The sequence below is a fragment of the Mustela putorius genome, unplaced genomic scaffold (genome assembly GCF_011764305.1).
Source record: "Mustela putorius furo isolate JIRA1106 unplaced genomic scaffold, ASM1176430v1.1 tig00000174_pilon_pilon_pilon, whole genome shotgun sequence".
Taxonomy (NCBI): Eukaryota; Metazoa; Chordata; class Mammalia; order Carnivora; family Mustelidae; genus Mustela; species Mustela putorius.
In genome coordinates this window covers 6,104,320-6,128,750 of record NW_025421304.1, presented here as the reverse complement: position 1 = coordinate 6,128,750, position 24,431 = coordinate 6,104,320, and the positions used below count along the sequence as shown (strand labels likewise).

Sequence of the window (24,431 nt, the reverse complement as noted above, 5' to 3'; positions counted from 1 at the left end):
GCATGTCTACGGTAGGGCCTTGTTGCCTCCGGAGCTGCCGTGCTTTATTGAAAGCCCGATGTGCAATCATTTCTCCTTCTTGTCTTCTTTATGAGCTGATCCTTGGAGGGACTGGCTTGCAGAGGCTCTGACTGAAGCACAATTTTGTATTCCTTTTCTTTGCCAGACTTTATCATTGGCAGATTGTTCTTTGACTTCTAGAGTCCAGCCTGGTTCCAGTAACAGTGTGTGTCTAGGGTCTGATGTTAGAGCCCAGCTGGGAGGACCCTTTGGCTTGTGCTAGAGTCCAAGGGCAGATCCTTTAAGTTAATACAGATCACCACCCCATCCTGCCAGCCCTGCTCCGGCTGGCTGCCTCACAGCCCACCACAGACCCTACTGGGACAAAGCCGAGGGGCCATCTCCTGGGATCTCCCAAAGGAACCATCTCCCGAGGGACGGGCTGTCCTCTCTTCCAGAGCCTTCCTGTGGACTCTGTGTTGATGAAGAGGCAACCTCTCCCAACTCTTTGGGCATTCTCCTCCTCCTCCCCTTCCCTCTTTTTAAATTAAATGGGAATGCCACTGATGTGATGTCGTTCTCACTGCAGGATGACAGAACTGTTGTGTGAATACCATTGTATTTGCCAAATGGTCCACTCGTCATTTCAGAACAAACAAATGGATGGTGTCTGTAAGTCGGCAAACACTGGTGACATTTAGCCTTGTTTATGTTCCTTTCCTTTTGCTGCATATTTTTGGCTCCAAAAGCTACTGTCTGAATCGACAGTGCCTCCAAAGCAGGAGAAAAGTCTGGTAGCTTTCACTTCGGTTTCTACGTGCATTTTCTTTTTGGATGGCTCGATACCTCCCGCCCAGGACCAAGCCTGGGTGAGAGAAGACAGCGGTTGAGCTCTTTGGTTAAAAAACAAAACAAAAATTTAAAAAACCCAAAAAACAAACAAACAACAACAAAAAAAAATGTGCAGAGACACAGATACACACACATTTTTTTCTCCCAAGTAATGACTTAAGACCAGGAGGGAGGAAGAGAAAGCTGAGAGACCAGAGGGTTGTCGGAACAGAGACCCACGTCCCTGGGGACGTGCAAAGTCTCTGTTCCCGCATAGCCGTCGCCATGTGGCGTAGCGACAGCGTGACCCCCTCGCTGTCTCATGCCGAGGGCAGGGATCCCTGGTTTCTGCCCCACTCCGGCTGCCGACTCACAGGGACGGTCGGCGCCCACAGCCTTGTAGTTACAGGCCACATCTTAGCTACAGAAGGAATCCGGTTCTTTCTTTTTTATATTCAGATGTTGTGTGCAAAGCCCAGGTTTCAAATAAGTAGTAATTATCTCCTATTACTTAGCGCTGATCAACAGCACCTCTACGCCTAATTGCCAACCTGCTCTAATCACGTAGACTACTCTTGCTTTAGCCAGAGACGGAAGGACCAAATTTTATAAATACTGCTTTATTGTCATTACTCCATTAAACAATTAGGGAGTGCGGCCCTGTCCTTGCTTTCAAAGGCCTTTCGCCTCCGTGGTTTCTGGATTGTTTAACGAATCTGCACGTTTTCTTGCAGGTAAGTGACACCCCCTGTTCTAGTCGGTCTAGCTGGACTTGCCCTTGTCTGTTCGTGCTCCTCGGTGGCTCTCTGCAGCTTGTTAATCGTGTAAAGTCAAGAGAAGAATGTATACACATATGTGCGTTGAATAACTGATGACTATTGGCAAAGGTACGCCAATGCACGCCACACCGACCTACAGTATATCTAGGAGAGAATCAGGAAGGCTAAAAATACTGCCCCATATGTTCCTTTATTAGTCACGGATCGCGAAGGCTTAGTAACTTGAATGAGCGAGGAAATTCCCTCAAAGTCCCGAATCCTGAGTGACAGATGCTGGTGCACTGGAGGTGCCTTCACCTGTGAAAAATCTGATGGGGCAGGGTGGGGTCTGCTACACCAGCTCGCCAAGCTTCTTGAGGCGGGTCCCGTTGGCATTACCGCTTGTGTCCGAATTGACTTGCATTTTGTAACACTTTAGAAGAATACAGAGAAGTGCGGTCGTTATCTTTCTCCATAGTATTTAAGCAGTCCTATTGCTAGTTTAATATGTGTCAGGCCTTCCTATTAACCGGGAACGGAGGACAGTAACATTCCAGTGAACGGCGACTGGGCACGCACAACTTCAGACGTGGAGATGGAAAGCAAAACATGCGGAGCCCGGTGCTGGGTTATCGTGTGCTTTGGACTAGAGTATTGTGGAAGTAATGAGAAGATTATATTAAGGCGTTCCTGGTAATGAAGGCATGTAAGTTCTAATAATTGTAGCTTTCTGAATACGTGTCGAACTCTATCTATAAGTGTGCTGTATGCTGAGTTACAAGTTAGGTCATTTATGAATGGAATGTAAACCAATACTAAAAATGCTTCAATAACTTATCTTGGTATTGCTAATAAAAATAAAGCTGTGAAACATTAGTACACTTTCGAGTCATTATGTGAATTCCTTCCCCACTCCGGCTCCCCCCATCATCCTCCTCCCCCGAGCTGTCCTCCCTGATGGAAGCCTGAGGAGGACATTCAGAGAATACTAGGGGGCTGCCCACTCCGTACCCCCCGCCGACCCTGGGCTCTTTGCTGGGTAGTTAGTTGCGTTTTTCGGCCCACCTTGAGACGGGCCTCGCAAGTACCAACTCCTAAGCGTGCCAGGGTCCAGACACGTCCTGGTCTGGGGCAGGGGCCGCGGTGGGTGGACCAGAGCCGGGGGCACATATGGGCAAGTCTCTGTACCAGTGACTCCGGGCACCGAGCTCCCACAACTGCTCCCAGGCCCCATGCGTAGGGGGAACCGAGGCAGGTTACCATCCCCCGTCCCGGGTGTGGAAGAGCCCGCCCATGCCCGGCTTCCGTGCAGCCTCGCCATTTTCTTTACATCCCGCGAAGGGTAGTTTTCGATGGGAAGGTCCCCGGAATCATCGTAGTTGGGAGATTTTTATCAATGGAGATTTTTTTTTTTGCTTGGGCTTCTGTTTGCTGCCGCAGGCTTTGGTCCTGCCCGTGTCCCCACCCCCGCCCGGTGGGAGGGGCGGGATACAGGAAGGATTAAATTTGCTTCCCCCCGTTTTTGTTGCTTAGTTTTTGTTTTGTTTTGTTTTGTCCGTGATGGACCTCAGACCCCCACCACTTCTGCAGTGCCTCTAAGCCTTGCTGCTGTTTGGGAAACTTCGGAATTCCTTTCGCGCCCTGGCTCCCCATTCAGTGGGTCCCGTGGGGGCAAAAGGTGTTCTCATCATCTGACAGAATCCCCACACTCCCTAATAAATCAAGTGTCCCCTGTGGGAGGGGACAGAAGCCCAGGATTGTCCCCCTGAACAACCCTGGGCTTTGCAATAGGACAATCGTAAACCTTGACCTCTGGGGACATTCCCTTCCAGGACGTCTCCTGCAAACTCTTCAAACCATTTCCCTACCCAAAGGCCATAGTACAGTCTCTCATTTAGGAGAAGAGGAGAGGAGAGAGGGGAGAGATTCTGAGTCTTTGGATCCATGACGAAAGCCCACAGGAAAACCATAGATCTTGAAGAAGTTTGGCAGCTCCCTGTGCCCACTGCTGCCTTCTGACTAGGGTCTGGGGGAACAGAGGATGCACACTGAGGGTTCTGGTTGACAAGCGGGGAGGAATCCCAAAATGCCCGGCCAAGGGAAAGCCAGGTGATCACAGCCACACTGCCCAGGCCCACGAGGCCACCCAAGCCCTGACAGAAAGAAGGACTCCAGGAGGACGTTGTCTTTATTTTCAACGCTCCCCTCCCCCAGGCTTTTCCCTGGGTTCTTGCCTCCTGAGGGCTCCAGGAGGCCTGTGTCACCGCGCGGTGGCATGCTGCCTCTCGGCGAGGAGGTGCTGTGTTCCCTCCTGGTTTCAGAAGTCACAGGTGCAGCTCCCAGGATGGGGTTCCCCACCATCCACTCTGTGTGGGCAGGGGGCACCCCTGGGGCCTCTCTGGACCAGTGCCTCAGGCCTGGGGACCCGGGTGGGAGGAGGGGGGCTCTGTGGAAGGCTGCTGGGTCTCCGTGCCTCCACTCAGGGCTGAGCACGTTGCCCTGGGCATCGTGCACCGTTAACAGTCACTCTGCATGCTCCTCCGGGACGCCTTGCTGACCGCGCAGCCCCGGGCTGCCCAGCCAGCAGGGACTCAGGGGCCCAGGGAGTGGCCGGTGGCCTCGGGTACAGAGGACGTCCCGTGGAAGGGGACAGGTGGTCATGCTGACAGTGGGAGGGCTCCTCGGGCTGCTCATCCCTGCGTCTGCCGTCTTCTCTCCCTCCCTGGACCCATTCCCTAACGGGGTGTCTACCCATCTCCGGCTCTAAGGCAGGGGGTCTTTCCCGACTCTCTCCCCAGTGACTTCTCCAGCATAGAGGGGACCTTTGTGGATTCTCATCCTTCCACTTTGATGAATGAGTCCCAGCCCCCTCCCATCTCTCATTTCACAGCACCCCTGCTTCCCACCTCCCCCTCCTTCCTGCCTGGGGGTAGAACTCCCTTCCAGCCCATCCAGCATCAAGCGTGCTGTGTGCTGTGAGGGAGCTGGGGGGGGGGGGGAGGAATTCAGGCCTTAGGTACCAGCTGACTTCACTTCAGAGCACTGTGGGGGGGGGCTGCGTGCTCTTTCCTCTGTCACCCCACATCCCTCCACGGGATGATAGCAAACGCCAACTGTTTGGACCCCAGTGAGGGGCAGACACAAGCATCACCTACAGGATCTGCCTTTGATCCTCCCCAGGCAGGGCCGGCCCACTGATCTGAGGTGGACAGGAGACCCTCGCCGCCGCCCCCCCTCCCCCCCAACCCTGGGAAGTGATACTGGAGTTTGAAGGAGGTAACCGGCTCAGGGTGGGGGTGCCCCAGGAAAGGAAAGGTGCTCTGCAGCTTATGGTAGGACAAAGGGCCCTGACCCCTGCTTCATCCACACGGGTTGGGAAAAATGTTTGCTTTGATGAAATTCAGATATTCTCGGGGCGGGGGAGGAGCCCAAACTTCGGAAGATGCTTTTTGCTCCTGTAGAGTCGCCCTTTCTCGGAGATGTCATGATGATTGAATTACATTCCGAAGCATGCCCCCCGCACACAGTCAGCCTTGTCTCCGCAGGAGTGGATTCTGCCTCTTGAGCAAACAGTGCGCATTTTCAAGGTGAAAGCTGGGGAGCTGGGCAAAGCGGTTTCATTAGCAAAAACACCCATTCGTGCGCCCAGCCGCTGGCTGGCTTTGTGACGGGTTGGTCTCTCCTGCTTGTTGTGGGATTGTCCACAGACACCCATCCGCTCGCAACCCGCTGCTCACGAGGTTAAGTTTTCTTTTTGAACTTCTCTTGTTGTCAAATTAATATAATATGCTCTCAATTATCCACATAAAAGGAGAAAGGCAACCAAGCAGGGAAAGTAAATTTGCAATTAATTTCCTAAATTATTGCTCTTTTCACATGATGGACAAGTCGTTTTTCTCTGACTTGGACTTGAGTGTTCTATGTGTCCTGCGGCGGGGGAGGCGACTCCAGGGTGGGCAGGGCTGGAGGCAGACGTTTTGCGGGCAGGTGGAGAGGCCTCAGTGAGTACTTAGGGGTTCGGAGTACGTTTGGCTCTTGTCAGGGAGAAAGTCCATTCATCTTCTTGGTCTTTCAAGATCCCATCGGTGACTTAGCTGGGGGTGGAAGGGTCTCCCAAAAACAGACCCTAAGATAAGAACATGGATGGAGGTCTGCATGTGGGAGGAGCTCCCAGGAGCCATGGGAGAGGGACGAAACCACTCAGGTGTGTCAGTGAGAGAGTGGCCACTGCTCGAGGACTGGGTGCATTCCTTCCAGCCATCCTCTAGGATACCGTCTGGAGTTCATCTCAGAATTGGCCCACAGAGGGCTGAAGGAGCTCCAGCTGGGGTATTTACTTAAGAGAAACAAGAGTCCATTGGTGTGCCAAGGGACTGGAAGAGAAGCAGGTGGGCCCCCACGACGTCTGCCACCAGCGGAACGCCCTTAGCCCAAAAGTCCTTTCCCCCTCAGTGCACTGCAGAAGGCCACCAAGGATGAGGAAAGATACTCATTCCATGATTTCCCTGTGGGAAGTGAATGTGGGTTTTAAATTTTGAAAAGTGCGTGGTCTCTCCGCTTAGACAGAAGCTCACTGGAGACCAGATGGGAGGGCTGGTCTGGGGGCCAAGAGACCAGGTGTCTGTCTACCAGCAGTCGAGCTCCTAGGAGCTTCAACAACTCAACCTTCTCTTGGGATACCACTTGCCCACTGGTGAGAGGAAGGGTGACTGTAAGTCCCCCGAGTCACCTCCTGGGTCTCAAACTCTGGCTTTCATGATCCTTTCCAGCTCTGAATTTCCAGGTGACCCTGTAGGACGCCATCAGTCCTAGAGTTCCCGTGAACTCAGCTCACTTCAGCAGGGCCCCGGACGTGGGAGCCCAGCTTTGCAGGGACACCTGGGATTTCAGTTTGGCCAAGGCCATTTACTGTGTGAGGGTGTGGGGCACGCGGATCCCTGCCTCCTCCTGAAGCTGTTTTTCTTAAACCGTAAGAGCACTGAGGAATTTGTCGTTTATGCATTTTTTTAAAGAGGGAGTCAATGCAACTGGATTTTTGAGCTCCTGGTAGTGCAAGAAAAACTGATTATCTGACTTTCTTTCCTTTTCGATTTTCAACCTCTTGTGTTCACAGCGGAGCCTGAGAAGATGGCATTTTTCATGATTACATTTTCTTCAAGCACATGCCAGATACCAATATGATAATCCAGTGTGTCCCTCCTAGGACAGTAATCCCTCTCGGGATCTTCCAACTCCCCCCACCCTGCCCCCAACAGGGAGAGGGAGAGGAAGGAGGTACCAAGAGACAGGGGCTCAGGTCAGACTTGGTTGTGCATACAAGGGGGCAGCACACATCTTCCTCCATGTCTGGGACCTTATCCATGCTTCCATCTTCAGAGTGCTCGTGGCCCCCCGAAGCCGCTGCTAGCTAGCGAGCCCTCCCCCCTCAACTGGGGACAGTATGTGCTATCTCCAAGTGGAAATCCCTTGAGTCCTCAGCTTTCTGTTTTCCACGGAATAGAATTTGTTGGCCTCAGTGTTGTGTGCCACCCAATGGCACACAAAACAACAAAATGTGTGAGAGCGAGTAACTTGGACGTTGGCAAGTCACCCACATTTCAATGGCTTTAGGACAGGTGCTGCTGTGCAGGACCCGGGCAGAGCTCCCGTGGAAACGCGGGACTCGCTGAGACCTTGGCAAGTGGGTAGAGAGTCTGGGTAGCGTGTTACAAGGGACGGTATCCCCCATCCTTGCCAGCCGGTGCTCACCACGGTCTGAAGAGCTGAGTTGGGAGTCCTCTTATCCCAGAGTGGACACTTCCCCGGAGGGGCCGGGGTGACGGTTCGGATCCTATCCCCAGGATGCGCAGAAATCACCCCATTTGGCTCCAACGGAACTATCTTTCCTGTTTTCTAATGCTACCAAGGATTACAACTAGATGAAAAAAAAAAGCTATCTAGTGGTTAAGTGGTGGGAACAGATACTTGTATCCGTGGCTCTTGCTTTACATAAAAATTTTGGGCTTGATGGGCTGCTTCTAAATCACACTCAGGGCAATTAATTTTAAATCCCAAGGGGGATTTTCTTGAGGACTTTGGGGTAAGTGCCCTTGCAAAGCGGGCATGTTTGCAAAGTGGCCGCTTTTAATCTGGACAGAGGCCGAGTGCCTGGGTCTCTCTAGCCTGGGTCTCCCTAGCCTGGGTCTCCTCTCCTGGAGCTAAGAGGAGAGAACAGCAGTACAAACATGGTAGTGGCTGGGTTCAGGAACTCAGCTCCTTCTCACGGCAGGAGACGCAGGGGCTGGGTCATGAGGCGGGAGCATGCGAGGCACGCCGGCCTCCGTGTCCTGGAACACACACGAGGGAGGGGGTTTGGGACCAGACATGAGGCACCCTCCCAGTGGCGGGGAGAGGGACCCCCATGGGCCCGAAGCTTCCAGCACCACCCCAGGCCTGAGAGTCCCAGAGAGCCAGAAAGCAGCTTGGGGTCTGCAGGCCTTGGTGTCCCCAGACTGGGCACCATGTCCACTATGTCAGGCGTCTGTGGGAGAGTCTGGAAGGATGGGTGAGCCCCCGGAGGCTGGGGCTGTGCAGCAGCATGGACATGCAGAGACCCACAGAAGGACTGGGAGCCAAAAGGCCAGTTGACGAGAGAGGGAGCATACAAAGCAAACAGAAATTGGGCCTGGTAGACAGAAGCGAAGGAAAGTTGGAGCTAAGAGGAGAGAACAGCAGTACAAACACAGTAGTGGCAAAAGCTAGAGAAGGCCCCCAGAGAGCAGGGCAGAGGGAGGAAAGCCATGGGGAAGCGGGGGGAAGAGGACCCAGCAGAAACTGAGCAGCTCTGGCCCCCAGAAGCCTCTGCGGAGCTGCCTGGGCTCCCAGGAGGCGCAGTGACCATCCTGAGGGCCTGGCCGCGGACTGCGGGGTGCTCAGGGCTCTTGAGGGAAAACCGAAGGAGCTGAGGGCTTGGCGGAGGCCTGGCGTTCCAGCACACCCTCCTCCCCGTGCTCTCTGCCACCAGTTTCAGGAGGAAATGCTGCAGCTTAATCAGAATTATTTACAAGATAATGGTCCATTGTTTGCACTAAGACAGATGTTGTCTGTGGGAACTTTGTGTTTTATGCTCCTTCCCCTGCTCTGCCTTTGCTGGGTGCAGATGGGATCCGAGTAATGTGAGTTATTATTCCAGGCACTGGAAATCCGAGGCACCTTCGTCCCAGCCTGGGCTCGGCAGGGCCAGGGAGCGGGGCTGGCCCTGGGCAGGCAGCGGGCAAGCCGGTCCCTGCTGGCCGCGGCCGGGCCTCAGGCCTCCTCCCTGCCCCTCCAAGCAGCGTGTGATTAAGAAGGTCTTGTTTCCTTGAGGGGCGGGCTGGGGCAATTGCCTTGTCTGGTGGACAGGAAGGGCGCGCTCTGATGAAGATTCACTTGCTATGTGTTGAGTCCAGAGGTCATCACTGACATCGTAAATGAGGGTGGCCATCTGGCCCTCCGCTTGCCAAAAGGAAAGAGCTTGCCCTCTGTGGTGGGGGCTTGGAGCCTCCCTCCCCCTTCTCTTTTTTTTTTTTTTTTTGACTTATGAGAGCTCGCCCTTGGTCTTCTGGGGGGACTTGACTCAGGGGCCGGCTCTCGACTTGGTGCCTCTGTCCTTTCTCCAAATGAATTCTGGTTTCACTGCCCCCCGGGAAGGTGCTTGTCCCAAACAAGGAAAGATGGGGCAGGGTCTCCCTGACCCAGACTGGCTCCCGGCCTTGCCCTCGAGGCAGGTGGGCCATCCCAGGGCCGCCCCCTTCCTGTGAAGTCCCTGGTCCTTCTGAGACAGTGTCCAGCCACTAGGCTCGCCATCTTTGCAGAGCCCAGTTCTCCAGGTCATCAAAGCCTGCCTTCTGAAGGAGGAAAGAGACCAAAAGGAAAGAGGAAAGAGACCAAAAGATGTTGGGCGACTTGCCCATTCTCTACTCAATGGAGAAGCCTCCCAGCACCTCATGTCGGGACCCTGCCCCCCTTCTAAGAGTCCTGTGGCCAGGGCACGAGGGGAGCAGCCCCATAGCAGCAAGAGGGGATATGCGGTGAGAGGTACCTGTCCCGGGGTGAGCTCTGGTCCTGGCAAAGGGTACACACCCACCACCCAGTAGCGGTTAGTAGTCCTAGCGGCATGATACTGCCTTCACGATGCATTGCATTTCCAGTATCAGACTGTGACCAAACAAAAAACCCCAAGTCATAGAATTCCTCATTTGGAGGAGTCGAAAAGAGATGGACACTCTCGTGGCAACCAAGTGGTTCAGGTCTGAACCTGCTAGTGGGACAGCGTCGAGGGGAAGTCAGAGAGCCATCACTCCAAACCCTGCCTCTAGCCCCTGAACACCTTCAAGAAGTTCCCACATGGGTGACCGCCCTGAGGGTTCGTCCCCTTCAAGGTCCAGCATGTCCACACGAGTGTTTAAGGATGACTCTTCCCCGTTATCTCCCCACACGCCCAGGGAATGACCCTCTGGTCTTCAGCAGCAGGATCTGAACCTCCAGGTCATCCCTCCATCTGCCTAGTTTATTTTTAAGTAATAATCGATTACTATGCCAGGGCCAATGCCTGTTCTAAGTACCTTATAGAGGGTAATAGAGATCTTCTCTTGTTTAATTTTCATGAAACTCCCAGGAGACAGATGTTAGTTCTTACCCTTCCCATCTTACATGCGGGAATGTTGAGGAAGAGAGAGGCTGCATCACTCACCCAGGGTGGCCCAGCGAGCCCGTCGGGATGCCGAGACTCCAGACTGGGCAGGGACATCCTTGAGCGTGACCTGTCTGCGGCCTCCCCTTGCCAGTGGCTGGTGCCCTCCCACACCTGCCTTCCCAGTTGGAGATGCATGGAAAATGCAACCAAGAAATATACAAAAATAACTTGTTCCTGCCAACTCCAGCTCCGAGTCCTGAGAGAGGATAAGGGAGATGGCAAGCAGAGATTCTAGTCACAGAACCTGGAGCTTGTCCCCTAGAAACAGGCAGCACAGGGCACTGGGTGAGGGGTGGGGTTCTCAGGTGACCCCACTGGCCCAGAACTTGCCTTGTGACCCTGAACACCAGTCTTCCCATCCCCCGCAGTGAGCTCACCTCTCCATAAGTGACAGAGTAGCAGGCATCATCCCCAAATTCAATTTTTCTTGGGACTCTTTATTCTGTCCCGTTCAGCCTCAGGGAAAAAAAAACTGTCGCCCCTCCCCAACCCCTAACCACCCCCCCCCAAAGGGGCTCAGGGAAAGCTGACCCCTCACCTTGCAATTGTTCCCTGGGGTCTAGGTGGGGGGAGCAGAGAGTGGGTGGCCCAGGGCACCAGCGGCCCTCCAGCCAGGGCTGCCCCCCGCTGTGAAAGCGGCAGAGGTCAGACTAGAATAATATTTATCAACCTCTTCTCACTGTGTCAGGCTCTGCCCCAAACCCGGCGTCACTGGAGATCACAGATCATGTCTTTTAAGGTCCCACAGAGCCGCCTCACATGTGACCAATTACCTCTGTCAAGCCCGGGGAAGGAGGTCCCGCCTCGGTGGGTGGGATCTGAACTTGAGCTTCCAGAGGTCGATGACTGGGATCTTGGGCCTTTGAGCCTGTCACTCCCCTATAGCCAGACCTTTTCTGTTAAAACTGTTTAAATTACAAACCAGTAATAAAAGGATCATATGTGTTTCCCACCGAACAGGTTCTTTAGGGCTATTACGATAATTAAAAACATATGGTGTCTGTGCCAGTCAGAGGGAAACCGCAGATGTACAAATTAGGTATTATATAAGGGTTTTCTGCTTTTGCCCTTTTAAAAACGTCAGGCTGGAGAAGTTTAAAGAGATAAAATGGCAATTGTGCAGATAGTAGGTAGCATTTTGATTTTAGGATCATTAAATATATAAACCCTTTTCTTTACGCTTAATAGGAATAAACAGGTTCTGATAACCAAAGGGGGGTGGGTGGGTGCAGCCCACGGGGGGCCCCGAGGTGACAGGACACAGGCAACCTTTTCCACCTCACAGGGTCTCGGATACCATGAAATTTTTTGCATTTTTTATGACGTCGTTCTGCACAAGGAGGATTATTTTACGAAATGTTGAATTCTATTAAAATTGGATTGAGAGGAGCAAAGACAAGGATTTCTTCACATGAAATTTTACTTTTTAAAAAGCAAAGATGCACGTATTGATCAGTCTAGGAGTAGCCATTTGTTTTCATTTAAAATATGCAATTGATTTTGAGAAGGTGATTAATACTGCTAATAAAGAAAAAAATTGGGAGAAGGTTCTCTGCTCGGCGGGGAGTCTGCCATCTGCCTGGCTCGCCTACTTGTGATCTCTCTCTGTCAAATAGCTTTCAAAAAAAAAAAAAAGAAAGAAAAAAAATTGGGAGGATTTCCATGGCTCGCCGTCAATGGCTTTCAATGCAAGTCGAGTTCCATCTAGATACTCATGTTGGACAAGACGTCAGGCAAGCTGGGGGACTCTGGTCACATCCAGCCATGCTCTGGGGCAGCCGAGATGACAGGCTCTCGGTCCTAATGCAGTGGGACCCAGGCTAAGCAGCCAAGGCGTGAGCACATGGCCGCTGTATGTTTCTGCTGTGGAAACCCAACCAGACTGCCCTAAAGAAGGAGGCGATGGGTGAACAGGTCGCAGTGGCATGGCCCCGGCTTTGCTGCCCTGGAAAACAACCTCAGGTCTTCCTGGAGACACTCGAAGCCAGAACAAGGATGATCTGGTCCCGGACCTGCCCTCCTCCCTCCGTGGGACATGGTAGTATCTCCACAGGGAAGTTAAACAGAAAACCAGACAGGAACCCACAAGCGGAGTGGAGGTTCTGTTTTTCCATAAGCCCAACCACCAGAGTACTCAGCCAGAATTTGCTTATAAGCGGGAAAGGCTCCTTCTTGATCACACTAGCTACAGCGACCTGGGCTCCCCAGGAAAGCATCCTTGGAAATGGGTCCTGCAGCCACAGTCCCTGCTTGGGTCTCGAGTTCTTCACTTTTGCTCCGCTCCTTTGCCTGCACCCTCTGGAGGGCACCAGAAGCCCACTGTCCTCCTGTGTCCTTTCCTTTGGGCTCCTGTGACCCGGTCTGCCTCGCGATTAAAACACAGGTTAAGTCAGAGCAGGGTTCTTGGACCGCCGATCTACTACACAACAAACACGAGGGTCATGTCCGGTAGTGGCAGGCCTCAGGCAGGCCTGATTATCCCCCCTGGGGGACTTTTGGCAATGTCTGGGGACACCGGGACAGGGTGTCCTACTGGCATCTAGTGGGTGAAAACGAGGATGGCACAGGGCAGGCCGAGAATTATCCAGTGCAAGACGTCAGGTTAGCTCAGGTCCTGGCGTACAGGTAGGAGAATCAGGCCTTCGAGGGTAAGTCCAAGCTGGACACGCCCCAAACCAAGTGTCCGGGTTGACCGCCTGGCCCACATTGCGGCATCTGGCTTGCTCGCAGGCACACCATCCTGCCGAGGCACGTCCCCTGTGCACACCATGCCTTTATGAGAATCTCTGCAAGAAACCCTGGAGGCTGGGCTACGGAAACTTCCAGCTTAGTAACCCAGAGCATTCCTCCCAACTCAGACTCGCGTGGGGAGCGTGGGGTGGGTTGGGAGCCGAGCAGACAGCTAGAACTCAGCCCTTTCTTCTCCCCGGTGACTGATAGCCAGCCTCCAGTGTTGGTGTGCATGTAGGTATTACCATTTTAACTTTTACGGAGGTAAAATAACACCTTGTCACTCAGCGCAAGTACCAATCACAAAATGAATTAATTGTAATAACCGTTGTCAACAGAACAAAGGACTTGTTGCTTTCCTAAGCAGATTTCAGCACCACCGAGAACTACAGACGAACGTTCCCATTGGGCAGGCCGGCGGAAACCAGTTGGAACATAATTGTATCTGTCTATCTCTTGACTTTGTTTTTAAGGGTGAAGGAATCGAGTTAAAAACCTATATTTTAAACATATCAATAAATATACCCCTTTTTGTGTCTGTGACGTCTCCTCAAAAACATGGAGTCTTTAATAAAATTGGCCATGAAAATAGCATTTGCTGCCGATGGTACCAGATAAGGGCCAGCTGTAGAGGCTGCCTGTTGACTTGAAGTCATGAAGGGAATTATGCCCAATTACCCTCCCATAAAACACCCTCTCATTTCTCGGAGTTATCAAAACACATCCCGTGGACAGGCGGTCAGCTGTCCCCCGGCTCCTCAAAAGAAGACAAGTGGGCCTCACGCTGGGCCCGCCGAGCTCCTAACTGCCCTCACGTCGGCACCAGCGGGCTTGTTTGCCGTCAGGCTCTTTTGACGGTGGCCTTCCCTTTTTCTTTTTTTTTTTTTCCTTTTGGTCCTCGCCTTTTCACGTCTTAGCACATTCCCCCCTTGAAGAAACACTGTGGGTGTTCTTCTCAGCAGAGAGTCCCTCCCGGAAAGGGAAGACGCACAGGCAAAGGGTGAGCGGGTCGAGCCTTTGCCAGGGAGGGTCTCGAACGACTGGGCCCTCACCCTACAATACATGATGAGGGACAACTCGCAGGGGCTCTCTGTGGCCTGTCCCCTCTCGCCTGCCTTCTCTGGCTGCTCTTCCCTGACCGGTGTGGGCCCGGCATCTCGCTTCTCTGAGTCTCAGGACTGTCCCATCGGATACACAGGTCACCCGCACAGCCGCACAGCCTCCGGGAGCCCCTTAAGGCAGCCTGCTTTATTTTTAGAGTTCATGGAGGCTTCATTGGTTCCTCCATGATGAAATGAAAGGTTCCTAGGCTCTCAGAGCTAGAGGTGATCTTGGAGGTCGTCTTTGAGAGGCAAATTCGGGGAAGCATCTGCCCTGGGTTGTTGAATGGGAGACAAAGGCGAGAGCTGTTTCCAGGTGTGCAGGCAGGTCCTTGTGCCTGGTCATCATTCTGCTTTCTGGGGCAGCCCTAGGCAGCCTCCCCTTCTTAGGGATCTGTACCTGGACAAAGAAGGGTTCCTGTGACTTGTCCTTACAGCTTTGCAGAAAATTTTACCCCTTTTGAATGTCCCCTGCTTGGTCACTTGAGAAGCAAGGGTAAGGGGGGGGGGCTTCTTTAATGTGGTTCTGGCTCAAATGGGCTATGCATTCAGATTTCAAGAGCCACCTCTGGTTAGAACGAGGTGCCACTTGCAAAAGTGCAGAGCAGAGCCCTTCTCTGGAAACAGAAATCTCCCTCCTGCTTCCTGGGCCACTCTGCTCTGCTGAGGACCCAGCTATGCAGCTGGCCTTGGCAAGGCAGATTCATGGGCGCACACCCCTGGGAGAGGCAAGTCCCAGTTGTGGGAAGGTGCCAGGCCCCTGTCCTGGGAGCTGGCTGCAAAGCATGATGAAGCAGCACGTAGGGGACAGAGATGTGGGGAGGGGAGGACGGAAGGGGGCAGAGACTGGGGGTTCCCCATGTCCTCTAGGCCCGGACTTCACCCTCCACGCTCCACTGGCATAGTTCTAGAGAATGAAGAAATGGTGTCTTCCCACACCTTTTGGGGCGGTTGGGGGGGGGAGATTCTGTGACAGGGAATGAGTGTGAGCATGTTTTCATTTATTTAGCATGTACTGAATTGTTCCAGAGAGAAGGGAACTGGCCATCAACAAGTTAGCCAAGAGGAGGGTCCTTGTGGGGCCCATTCTATGGGGGGAACACTGATAGCAAACAAGAACACAGTTCAGCTTCTGAGAAGTGGATACCGAGATGATGAAGAGTGAGCGAGGTCAGTACCATATCCCGTGAAGATCTGGGGGACCTCTCTGAGAAGATGACCTGGGACGGGGTCCTGGGTGATGGGAAGGAGCCAGCCGTGAAAGATGAGAGGATGTGTGTTCTGAAGAGAGGACAGCAAAGACAAAGACCCAGAGACGGAGAAGGGAGAGAACACCTTCGGCCTCTTGGATCTCTAGGCTCATGCACCTGTGTACATGATGAAACTTTCCCAGACCCTGAGATTTCCTTCAAGCTTCTCCATAGCCTTGACCAGGCAGTCAACAGAGTCGGGACTGGGCCTTCCCCCACCCATTTCCCCCATTTGGAGAAAGTGGAGTTCAAAAAGGAAGAAATGACTTGTACTGTTAGCACCAGCGAAAAGCTGAGCTAAATGACCACATGTCTGGACCCCAGTAGTGCTGCCCCTGACCTCTGCCTATTCCCGGGACTCCTTGTAAGTGTGACCAGACATATCGAAGGGCTACTGGGTCTACAGGAGACACCATGAGCTACTCTTTGCACACTAACCACAACCCCACACCTGGACGGAAACAAGAAAGCTGTTGGAGCTCAGAGAATTGGTCACATGACCTTAAGAACATGGAGCAATGCATGAAAGGGCCGTCCCAGGACTCCCCCAACAGGAGGGTCTCTCACCTCCATAGACCGAGACTGCCCACGGCAGAGTCTGTTCTTTCCATGACAGCCTGCCCAGTCTCTTTTTAGGCATCTCACAGATAGAAAGCTGGTGTGAGTCTTGATAGCCAGGCCCAGCAAAGTCACCCGGAAAACATGGGCCAGTTCCTTGGAAATCCAAGTCAAGCTTCCTTGGAGAAAGGCAGATGAGTTTGCATGAAAGCTTTTTGCTCAGACCAGCGTGCAGCTGTGAAGTTCAGCCCATGCTGACCTTGGCCAGGACCAGGTTCAGCCTCTTCCCGATGCCTTCCCACGCAGGGGCCGTGATGGCTGCCGTGCTGCTCCCCGGAGGCCCAGGGCGCATCATCGCCAAGACTGGCTGCTCCGTTGTCTTTTCAGGATCCCTGTTCTTGTCTGGGCAAACTGCTTTCAAATGAATAGCTATTTCTGGATGATTTTTTTTTAGTGTTTCTTCTCCCAGCTGGTTGCTATATTATCTGCATCTCATGCCGTTCTGGCCTCCATGGGAGACAAGAGGTAGCCCACCTTCTGTATTAGCTGCAACGCTATCTGTTTCCGAATATTAGAAGGTGAAATTAGGAACTATAGCAACCTTACGACACCCTATCTGCTCTCAAAGCGAGAAGGTAAGTGGAAAAAGCTGCTTTTCTCCCCGTAGCACTATTTGTGATGTTCTGTACACACTAGGGTAGATTTGCAGCTGGGGCCGAGGACCAGGATAAGCATGAACAGAGACTGGGAAGAAAGATGCTTGGAGGAAGGGCACAAGGCTCCCAAGTGGGTTCCTCAATGGAGAATGGCCCAGAAGTGTGATTTCCAAGCCCACTGCCTTTTGCTGTTCATCTTTGCTTCGGGAGTCTGGTCTGGGGTGTGCAGGACTAGCGCCCGTGGGTGGTCCTCACAGCGGGCACCTGCTCCCTTCACTGCTGCCAAAGGTTCAAGCCAGAGACAATGGGCTGGAATGGTGGCAGGAGGCTTCCGGTTAGAGAGGCTTCATTGCCAGAACTGTCCGAACGCTGCCGAACTCTTCTTACATGGGTGCTCCCATGGAAGTAGGTCATTCAGCTCTAAGCTTAGAGCTTAGAGCAGGCCAGGCCATAGTTTATGATCACCTCTGAGTGTGGATCGAGTGTAGGTCATTAACATATACACAGCATAATCAATAAATGCAGAAATAATACAGATATTTTAATCAATGTATTTGATCCCTTGGCTTCTGCTGCATCCTCCTGGATTTATTTTCCAGGTGGGAAATGGAGATAAAACTTGACTTGAATTTAGTCAAGGGCAGCCCTCCGTTGAAAAGTGGGAGCCGGAAAGCTATGGGCTGTGGGTTGTCATCTGGGCTTGGCGCTGCCGGGACATGTGTATATGGACACAGGTCTAGGCTGGCTTGCCCCCAGGTGTGGGTGCAGCCCAAGTCCCACCCACTCCCCTTGCAGTCTGCATAGCAGGTGACTGATGTGCAGAAAACAGAGGCAGGAGGGGCCACGCGGCAGTCACTCATTCACGGACTCATCCGTTCATTCATTAATCCATTTGGCCAATATCTACGGAACATCTCCTATCTGCCAGTCGCTCCCTTAGGCATTAGGACACAGGAGGGAACCAAACCAAATGGCCATGGTCACTAGCCTTGTGAGCCTAATTCCACTTTGCTCTGCCAGCTGGGCACGGACCTCCTCCAGGAACCCTTCCCCCGGAATTAGACTTCTCCGGCATGGTTTGGAGTAGGGCATGGAGTCCTCCACAGACAGCTCAGGGGGTGGCCACTGTCCTGCCATCAGAGCCCAGCCCTGGCTGCACCCCTGAGTGGTTCCGTCAACCCAGTGCACAGCATGGATTACAGAGAGAGAAGCAAGACCAAGGAAGCAGCCACATCTTCCTGCATTCATTGCTTTAGCGGCTGGTTCCTAGAACACCGGCATGTAAGATCCCTCTCTAGGTGCTGGGGTTCCAGCCATGTAGAGCAGACACACCCCCTGGCCTTCAGGGAGCTCCCATGCTAGGGAGTGGGGGGATGGGCGATCACCACATTAAGTAACTAGTCAGTTAAAGGAGATGAAGGTCTAGAGAAAAAGGAGGTAAATAGGAATCTGGGGGATGCCTGTGGGGTTCCTACTTTACATGGGTGCCTAAGGGTGCCATTCAAGCAAAGACATAAAGAAGGCAGGGGTTAGAGGGAGGATCTGGGAAGCACCCACCAGGCAGACAACAGGGGGCCAGCTCCCTGAGCTCGCTTGTGCACTTGGGATGACGCCATAGAGAGGACTGGGAGAAGAGGGGACAAGGGCTAGCTGAGGGCCAGTAGAGCCCCTCCAGCCCTGAGCTCAGGAGAGTGCCACACTCACTGTCCTGAAATCCTTACTCATGTTTGAAGTAGGGGGCCTGCATTTGCCTTTTGCTGTGGGTCCATAGTTACTTAGGGGTCCTGACCCCCAGGTCTACCTCTGGGGGGTTGTGAACAGCAGCAAGGCACAGCCTGGACTGCGCTGGGGCAAGCGTGGGAAGCTGGGGGCCAGAGGGGAGGGCCCGCGGGGATCAGGTGAGTGAGGACAGCTCCTTGGAGGCAGGAGCCAGTGGTGCCTCTCCGACCTGCCCCAGCATGGGTAGGTCCCTGCTTCTTCCTGGCCCTGCCCTCTGCCTCCAAGGTCTTAGATCCCACCAGGTCCTCCTGCTGCCCAACCCCACCCTTGGGTGACACTCTTGGTGTCACCCTTTAACTTCAACCTCTTTCCTCTGTCTTCTCTGCTTGCTTTGTCTCCCTTACCTCAGGAGGACTAGAGAGCTGCCCCATGGGTGTTGGAAGATTCTGCTTCCAACACCAGCCACTTTCATTCCTGACCCTGGGGACTAGATAACCAGGTTCCACTCCCAGCAGTGGGGACCTGCTGTCCTGCCCCGTCTGTGCCCTCCCCTTGGCTCCCCTTGGTGGTGCACAGCGTACTTGCCCTGGGGCCGGCTGCACGGTCAGATCCCTCCGAGGGCTTTTGTTTCTTGCAAGGCTGCCCTGTCTGCAAGGCGGCTGCACCTGTTTCTTGTCCCATGGGATGCTCTGTCTAATTAGGCCATCTTCCTAGGCAAGCAGCTGGAGCAGAAGACCCAGACCGGTCTGGAGGGGTCCGGTTCTTAGGAAAGTACAGCCCGAGCCCGCACGTCCCTGCCTCGGTCTCCTTGCTCATGGTGTCCTCTGTGCTGCTCTTGAAACCTGACTCTCTGATCTGCTTTTGTTTGTGCTTGGGTCATAGAAACAGTTTCTTTCATAAATACCTTGGCGTGCTTCGCGCGGAAGAGTATCTTGAAAAATAGCCTTTTGATTTAAATAAGAAATGAAAAGAAATCACCAACTCTTTGACTTTTATTTATTGTTTTTTTTTTCCCTTTCATTTCAATGTCTCATCTCTTTAATACCCAAATATCCACAGAAAGGCTTCAAAACTTAAAAGGGGGTGGAGTGGTGATTGTCGCGTAAATTTGCTTCCTGGCTGAGGCCTTGTATGCCAAGTTTTAGTCTGAATTACATATTTACAGCTGAGTTATAAACCCCCCGAAACACAGGATTTATCATGGAAACTGTGACACCGTCTCACCCAGCCTGGTGTTCTTGGGGACGGTGGTAATATACTGTGCGGAGAAATCAGTTCATTAGTTAGTTATAAACAAAGGACAGAGATAGTAAATTAGAGTAGGTATTTCCGTGGTTTTCCGTGTATTTATGATAGCAGAATATGCAGCTGCACTTTATTCCTTGAGCTAGTATTTAAGTGTTTCGGATTTAAAACGCGTTTTTAGATATGGCCGTGGAGCATTTTCAGACTTGGCCACTCCTGTTCTTCTGTAGTTTCATTCGTGGTATTTTCTTCCTTCTCTGTTGCTCATTAGAAAAATGTTAAAAATCCATTTTCGTCTGATTAATAATAAAGCTGATCACATGTAACCTAATTTTCATTCCGTGCTGCCCCTGTCTGTGGAGTCATATACAAAGTGACCTTTGGATCGCCAGTGGACTCATAAAGTACAATAAGCACCATTGTCCTGTCAAAAATTGAAGATGTTTTACATCATTACAAAATTTAATGTTCCATCTTTTCAAATGCACTACTTTTCAAAGGCCACATTCCAATTGAAGCTCATTAAAATCAGACTCAAGTTTCCTGTGGTGGGGATGAAGAGAGTTTCGCAGGCAGTGGGAGGAAAATGAATCACTCTTTTAAAACAGATATGGTTACATATTAGTTTTGAAAGGTACGGGGAGGCCGAGCCTTGGCTCCGGCAACAGTGGGCTTTTGTGCTGATGGATCCAATGACGGCCTCCTGGTTCCGTCGACTTCACCCATACTGTATCCTATTTACTGACGAATAAATCAGCTCTCCCAATGAAATTGTTGTTTTAAAGTTCAGAGGTGGAATCTGAAGGGGGTTCTGAAGGAAAGCCGTAAAATCTGCTCACAAATAGGATGGCAGATTTCTTTAAAAAAAAAAAAAAAGGCTTCCTCGGACACAGAAACATGATAGTTTTTTTTTTTTTATAAGATTTTATTTATTTATTTGATGGAGAGAGAGATCACAAGTAGGCAAAGAGGCAGGCAGAGGTGGGGGCGGGGGAGCGGGCTTGCTGCTGAACAGAGAGCCCGATACGGGGCTCGATCCCACGACCCTGAGATCATGACCTGAGCTGAAGGCAAAGATTTAACCCACTGAGCCACCCAGGCACCCCAAGACCGGATAGTTTAAAGCTGAGTCCCTTGAGGGGTCTCCTGCGTCCTGGGACGGCGGCGGGGGTGGGAGGTAACCAGATGCTGGGCTGCAGCCAGAAAGGGAGAAGCCCCATTTTCCCAAAGACTCAGCTCAGTCACATATTAGGGATGTGTTACACGGCAGGACCCAGAATTCTGAGCCAGAGTCGAATGCCTGGTTTCGCAGAGATGTCTTTGGACCTTCCCGATCAAATTCTTCTTGGTGGTAGTCGGGTCTTCTCGCCTGTTTCTTGGCCGTGTCGGAACGCTGAAGGTGTAGCCAGGTGTTACTTGGGTTTTTCCGGCTGATCCCACAGATACAAAGGTGCTGGATTGCATGACACAAGAAAAAAATCTCTGTTCACGTCAGTCTTTGCCAAAGCAGTAGAATGGTTTCGAAGTTCCAGTTGCACAGAATACTAACGCACAACCCTTTGCCTCGTGACATATTGGCCTCCTCTGTCTCCAAGACCATCTAGGTAGGAAAGGTGTCCGCGTTTCAGTGAAGGAAGGATGACTGGTGGCTGACATGTTCACGGTGGCTTTCAGGGGGTTCCTCTTTCCAGAGTGTTCCTAAAGCAGAGCTTAGTTTATTGTTTATTAGGATTTGGCACTGAATCAAATGAGGGTAATCCAGATTCTGGGCAGGCTCATTTGTCCCTCCGTGCATCACTTACGAGGGCAAGCTCGAGCACCAGTCAGAATGGAGTTTGCGTCCTGGTTTTGCCCCTTGTGGCTTGTGGCTTGGCCGGGTCGTTCTGCTTTGCTGAACTTCAGACTCCTGGTGGGGTTGATACTAGACTCGACCGTACCAAAGGACTTACAGCGTGCCCGGGGCCACGATATTGATCATCAAGTGTGAGCTACTGGCTATGAAGGTAGTCATATTAATTGTTTTAATTACATTTGGAAAATCCCTAGCTAAGTGCCATCCTTGGAATAGAAGGCAGCTGAGGGAGTGAAAACAAAGAGAAGCAATGTGTTTTACCCCTGATCACATGGCCAAGAAGTGTATCTTTACCACCAGTAAGCTACTGCTGTGCAACCAACCGTAGGAAAACGCAGTGGTGAAAATGACAACGCATGCTTTCTCACAGGGCTTTGGGTGAGCTGGCAGATTCTGCTGAGCCAGACCAGGCTCTAGTGATCGGAGCTGGATTTGCTCGGGCCCCTCCGGCTGGCGGGCAGATGGGCCAGTGACTGGCTGGTCGAAGGGTGGGCTTGGCTGGGGTCACATGGTTCTGTCCCATGTGTCTCATCCCCTAGCAGACTGGCCTGGGCTAGCTTTTCATGTCAAAGGCAAAGGTCCAAGAGAGCAAACAGAAAAGCACAAGCCCTTTGACAAGACTTGCGGTCCATTACTCTCGTCCCATTGGCCAAAGTGTGCCACGTGGCCAAGCTGAGTCAGTGCAGAGGGAGGAGGCTGGCAAAGGGCGTGGCTGAGGAGCCCGTGTGTAAATCCATCTGTTTATTTCTGTCCCGAGATCCCCGAGGGGCACATCCAGCCGTGTGGACACTGATGTGGATGGGATGGAATCAAAAGCCTTAGAAGAAATTGTACTTCCTTCCATTCCAGGACAGCAGTAGACTGAGCGGTTCCTCTCTGGTGTGTTCTGAGGTCCATCCCACAGTGCCTGCTCTGCCACCACGGGACACATCCTTCCCATGAAAGAAGCATCCTTTTTTCTTTCTGTTGATAGACACTCTCTTTTTAAAAAGACAATTTGGGAAGATTTTGCCGTTCCAAAGGCACATGCTTAGAATGGGGCAGGTGCAGCCTTAGAGTCTGGAGCCGGTGTCCTCTCTCCCCCTGCCCCCTGGCAGCTATCCCTTTTCTTCCAGTAACTCCCCTGTTGCCTTGACCTCGGGAGGACCCACGTTCACCCAGCGCCTCTGGGGTTAAGGATGCATTCTAGCTCTCCTGGTGATCAACATTCTGATCAGCCACAGAGAGCCTCTCCCTGCCACACCCTCCTCTGACCTCTAATTCTACTTACATTTTGGGGTTTGACCTACAAGAAAGGACCAACTCTGAAGAGACATAAAGTCTCTGCAACGAGACTCTAGAATGTTCCTCCTGTCCCTGATGGGTAGGAAATGGTATCTTCCAGGGCCCTGGCATCAGGAATCTAACCTCAGTGAGTGTGGGCTCATCCAGGGCAGCTGGGTTCCAACCCCCGAAGAGCAGCGATTAGGGACACGGCCCCGTGCATGTACAAGCAGGAGAGGTTTGTTTGTGGAACAGGGGCACACTGTGGACTTTGGGCATGTGGGGAAGAGCTGGATACCAGACCCCTCATCTACTTCTCCAAAGAATGGCTGTGGTGGGCCCGGACACTGAGGGCCGCCATCTCTCAGCCAACAGATGTACGGGCCTGGAAGTGGGCATCCCAGTCTTCCGTGTTCCTGTTCTTAGGGCCATGTGAGGGGTTGTCAGACAGTGGGGACTCAAGGAAATCCTAGCTTATTCCCAGGCCTCAGATTAGGCTTTGTGTCCTTTCTTTCCTCCCCCAAAGACTCTTTCTCACAGAGGTCAGGACAATTCCAGATCCTGCCTGCTTGGTCCCCTTGTCAGTCTCTCTTTGCTGTGTGACCCCACAGCTGTCTTCCCCAGAGCCCTGGGCCATAGGTCTCTGCAGATGAGACAGAGAGCAGAGATTGTCCCTTACCAAGTGGTGGCTGGAATTGTAGGTGGGCTCAGCATTTTCCTAGACCCATGTGGGCCCATCATTTTATCTAGAAATGGTTTACTCTGGATAACTTATTTCAGCTTCTGGAACAATAAGCTTCATAGCTTGTTTGGGAATCTCCAAAGTCTGAGGTTCTACCTGAACTTAGAGAAGCAGGTCTTTCCAGGCCCAATATAGGTAAGATTTGTTCTTTAGGAAAAGAAATGGTAGCCAGCTAATACGTTCAACTCACTTCCCCTCTCCACATTTATAGTGGGAAGTTACAGTTGCTGGTGGTGGCTGAAGATTTGCTTCCAAGACCAGAGACAACTCCTCAGGGGACAGAGAGAGGCTGAGGCCGGCCCACAGGGCTATAGACCTTTGTAGGAGGCTTTTCTGGGCCTCTTGTGACTACAAGCAGGATGGTAGAGGAATGAGGAAGTTACACCTGAGAGACAGGTGCCAAAGAACTCAGAGCAATTGGGTGTCCACGGGATTCCAAGAGGACTTCTTGGAGGGACAGAACAAGGATGGGAAAGAGGCTAAGAGCCCATGGTTGGGTTTCAGCAGGACCAGGGGTCTTTGTGTGTGGTAGCAAAGACTCACACTTAATCCTAGAAGCTTTGCCTGGGGGCTGGGGAAATAACACAATATGGCAACTCAGGGGGAAAAAAAAAAAAGGCAGTGAGCCCAATGAGTAGAACATGGCACCCACCAAACCAAAGGGAGGGAAACTAAGCTCTTTGGAGCTCCTACTGCTGAAGGAGAGTGTTGGGGGTAGATTCTGTTGCCTGAAACAGCAGAAAATAATCTATTGGTACTGTGTGGCTTCCAAAGTTACGACATCTGATGACCTGGGTTCTCTTACTAATTCTTTGACTGATCTTGGGTGAGTCTCAAATCCTTTCTAGGCCACGGGGGTCCCGTTTGTGCCATAAGGGGTGGAACCAAGGGATCCCCCAAGGGCCTCAGTAATACCGATGTTCACGGGGCCTGTTGGAAGAAAGTTGTAGCCCCCGAGTTGAGGGAGTGACCAGCATGGGGTCTCCAGGCCAACACTGGATAATGTTATAGGGG

General features: G+C 52.2%; 1 protein-coding gene across 3 annotated transcripts in view; it reads left to right on the top strand.

Annotated features, from left to right (window-relative positions):
- The window catches only part of ZNF536 (zinc finger protein 536), a 424,021-nt gene that overhangs the window by 287,706 nt on the left and 111,884 nt on the right, over nt 1-24,431 (top strand). The window contains exon 7 of one of the 3 annotated variants that reach the window (XM_045076010.1): nt 1,566-2,465. The exons of the other annotated variants lie outside the window; for them this stretch is intronic. Coding sequence (XP_044931945.1) covers nt 1,566-1,573 — 8 coding nt within the window. The 3' untranslated portion in view covers nt 1,574-2,465. Of the gene's footprint in view, nt 1-1,565; nt 2,466-24,431 lie in introns of those variants that run through there. 3 annotated transcript variants of the gene reach the window in all.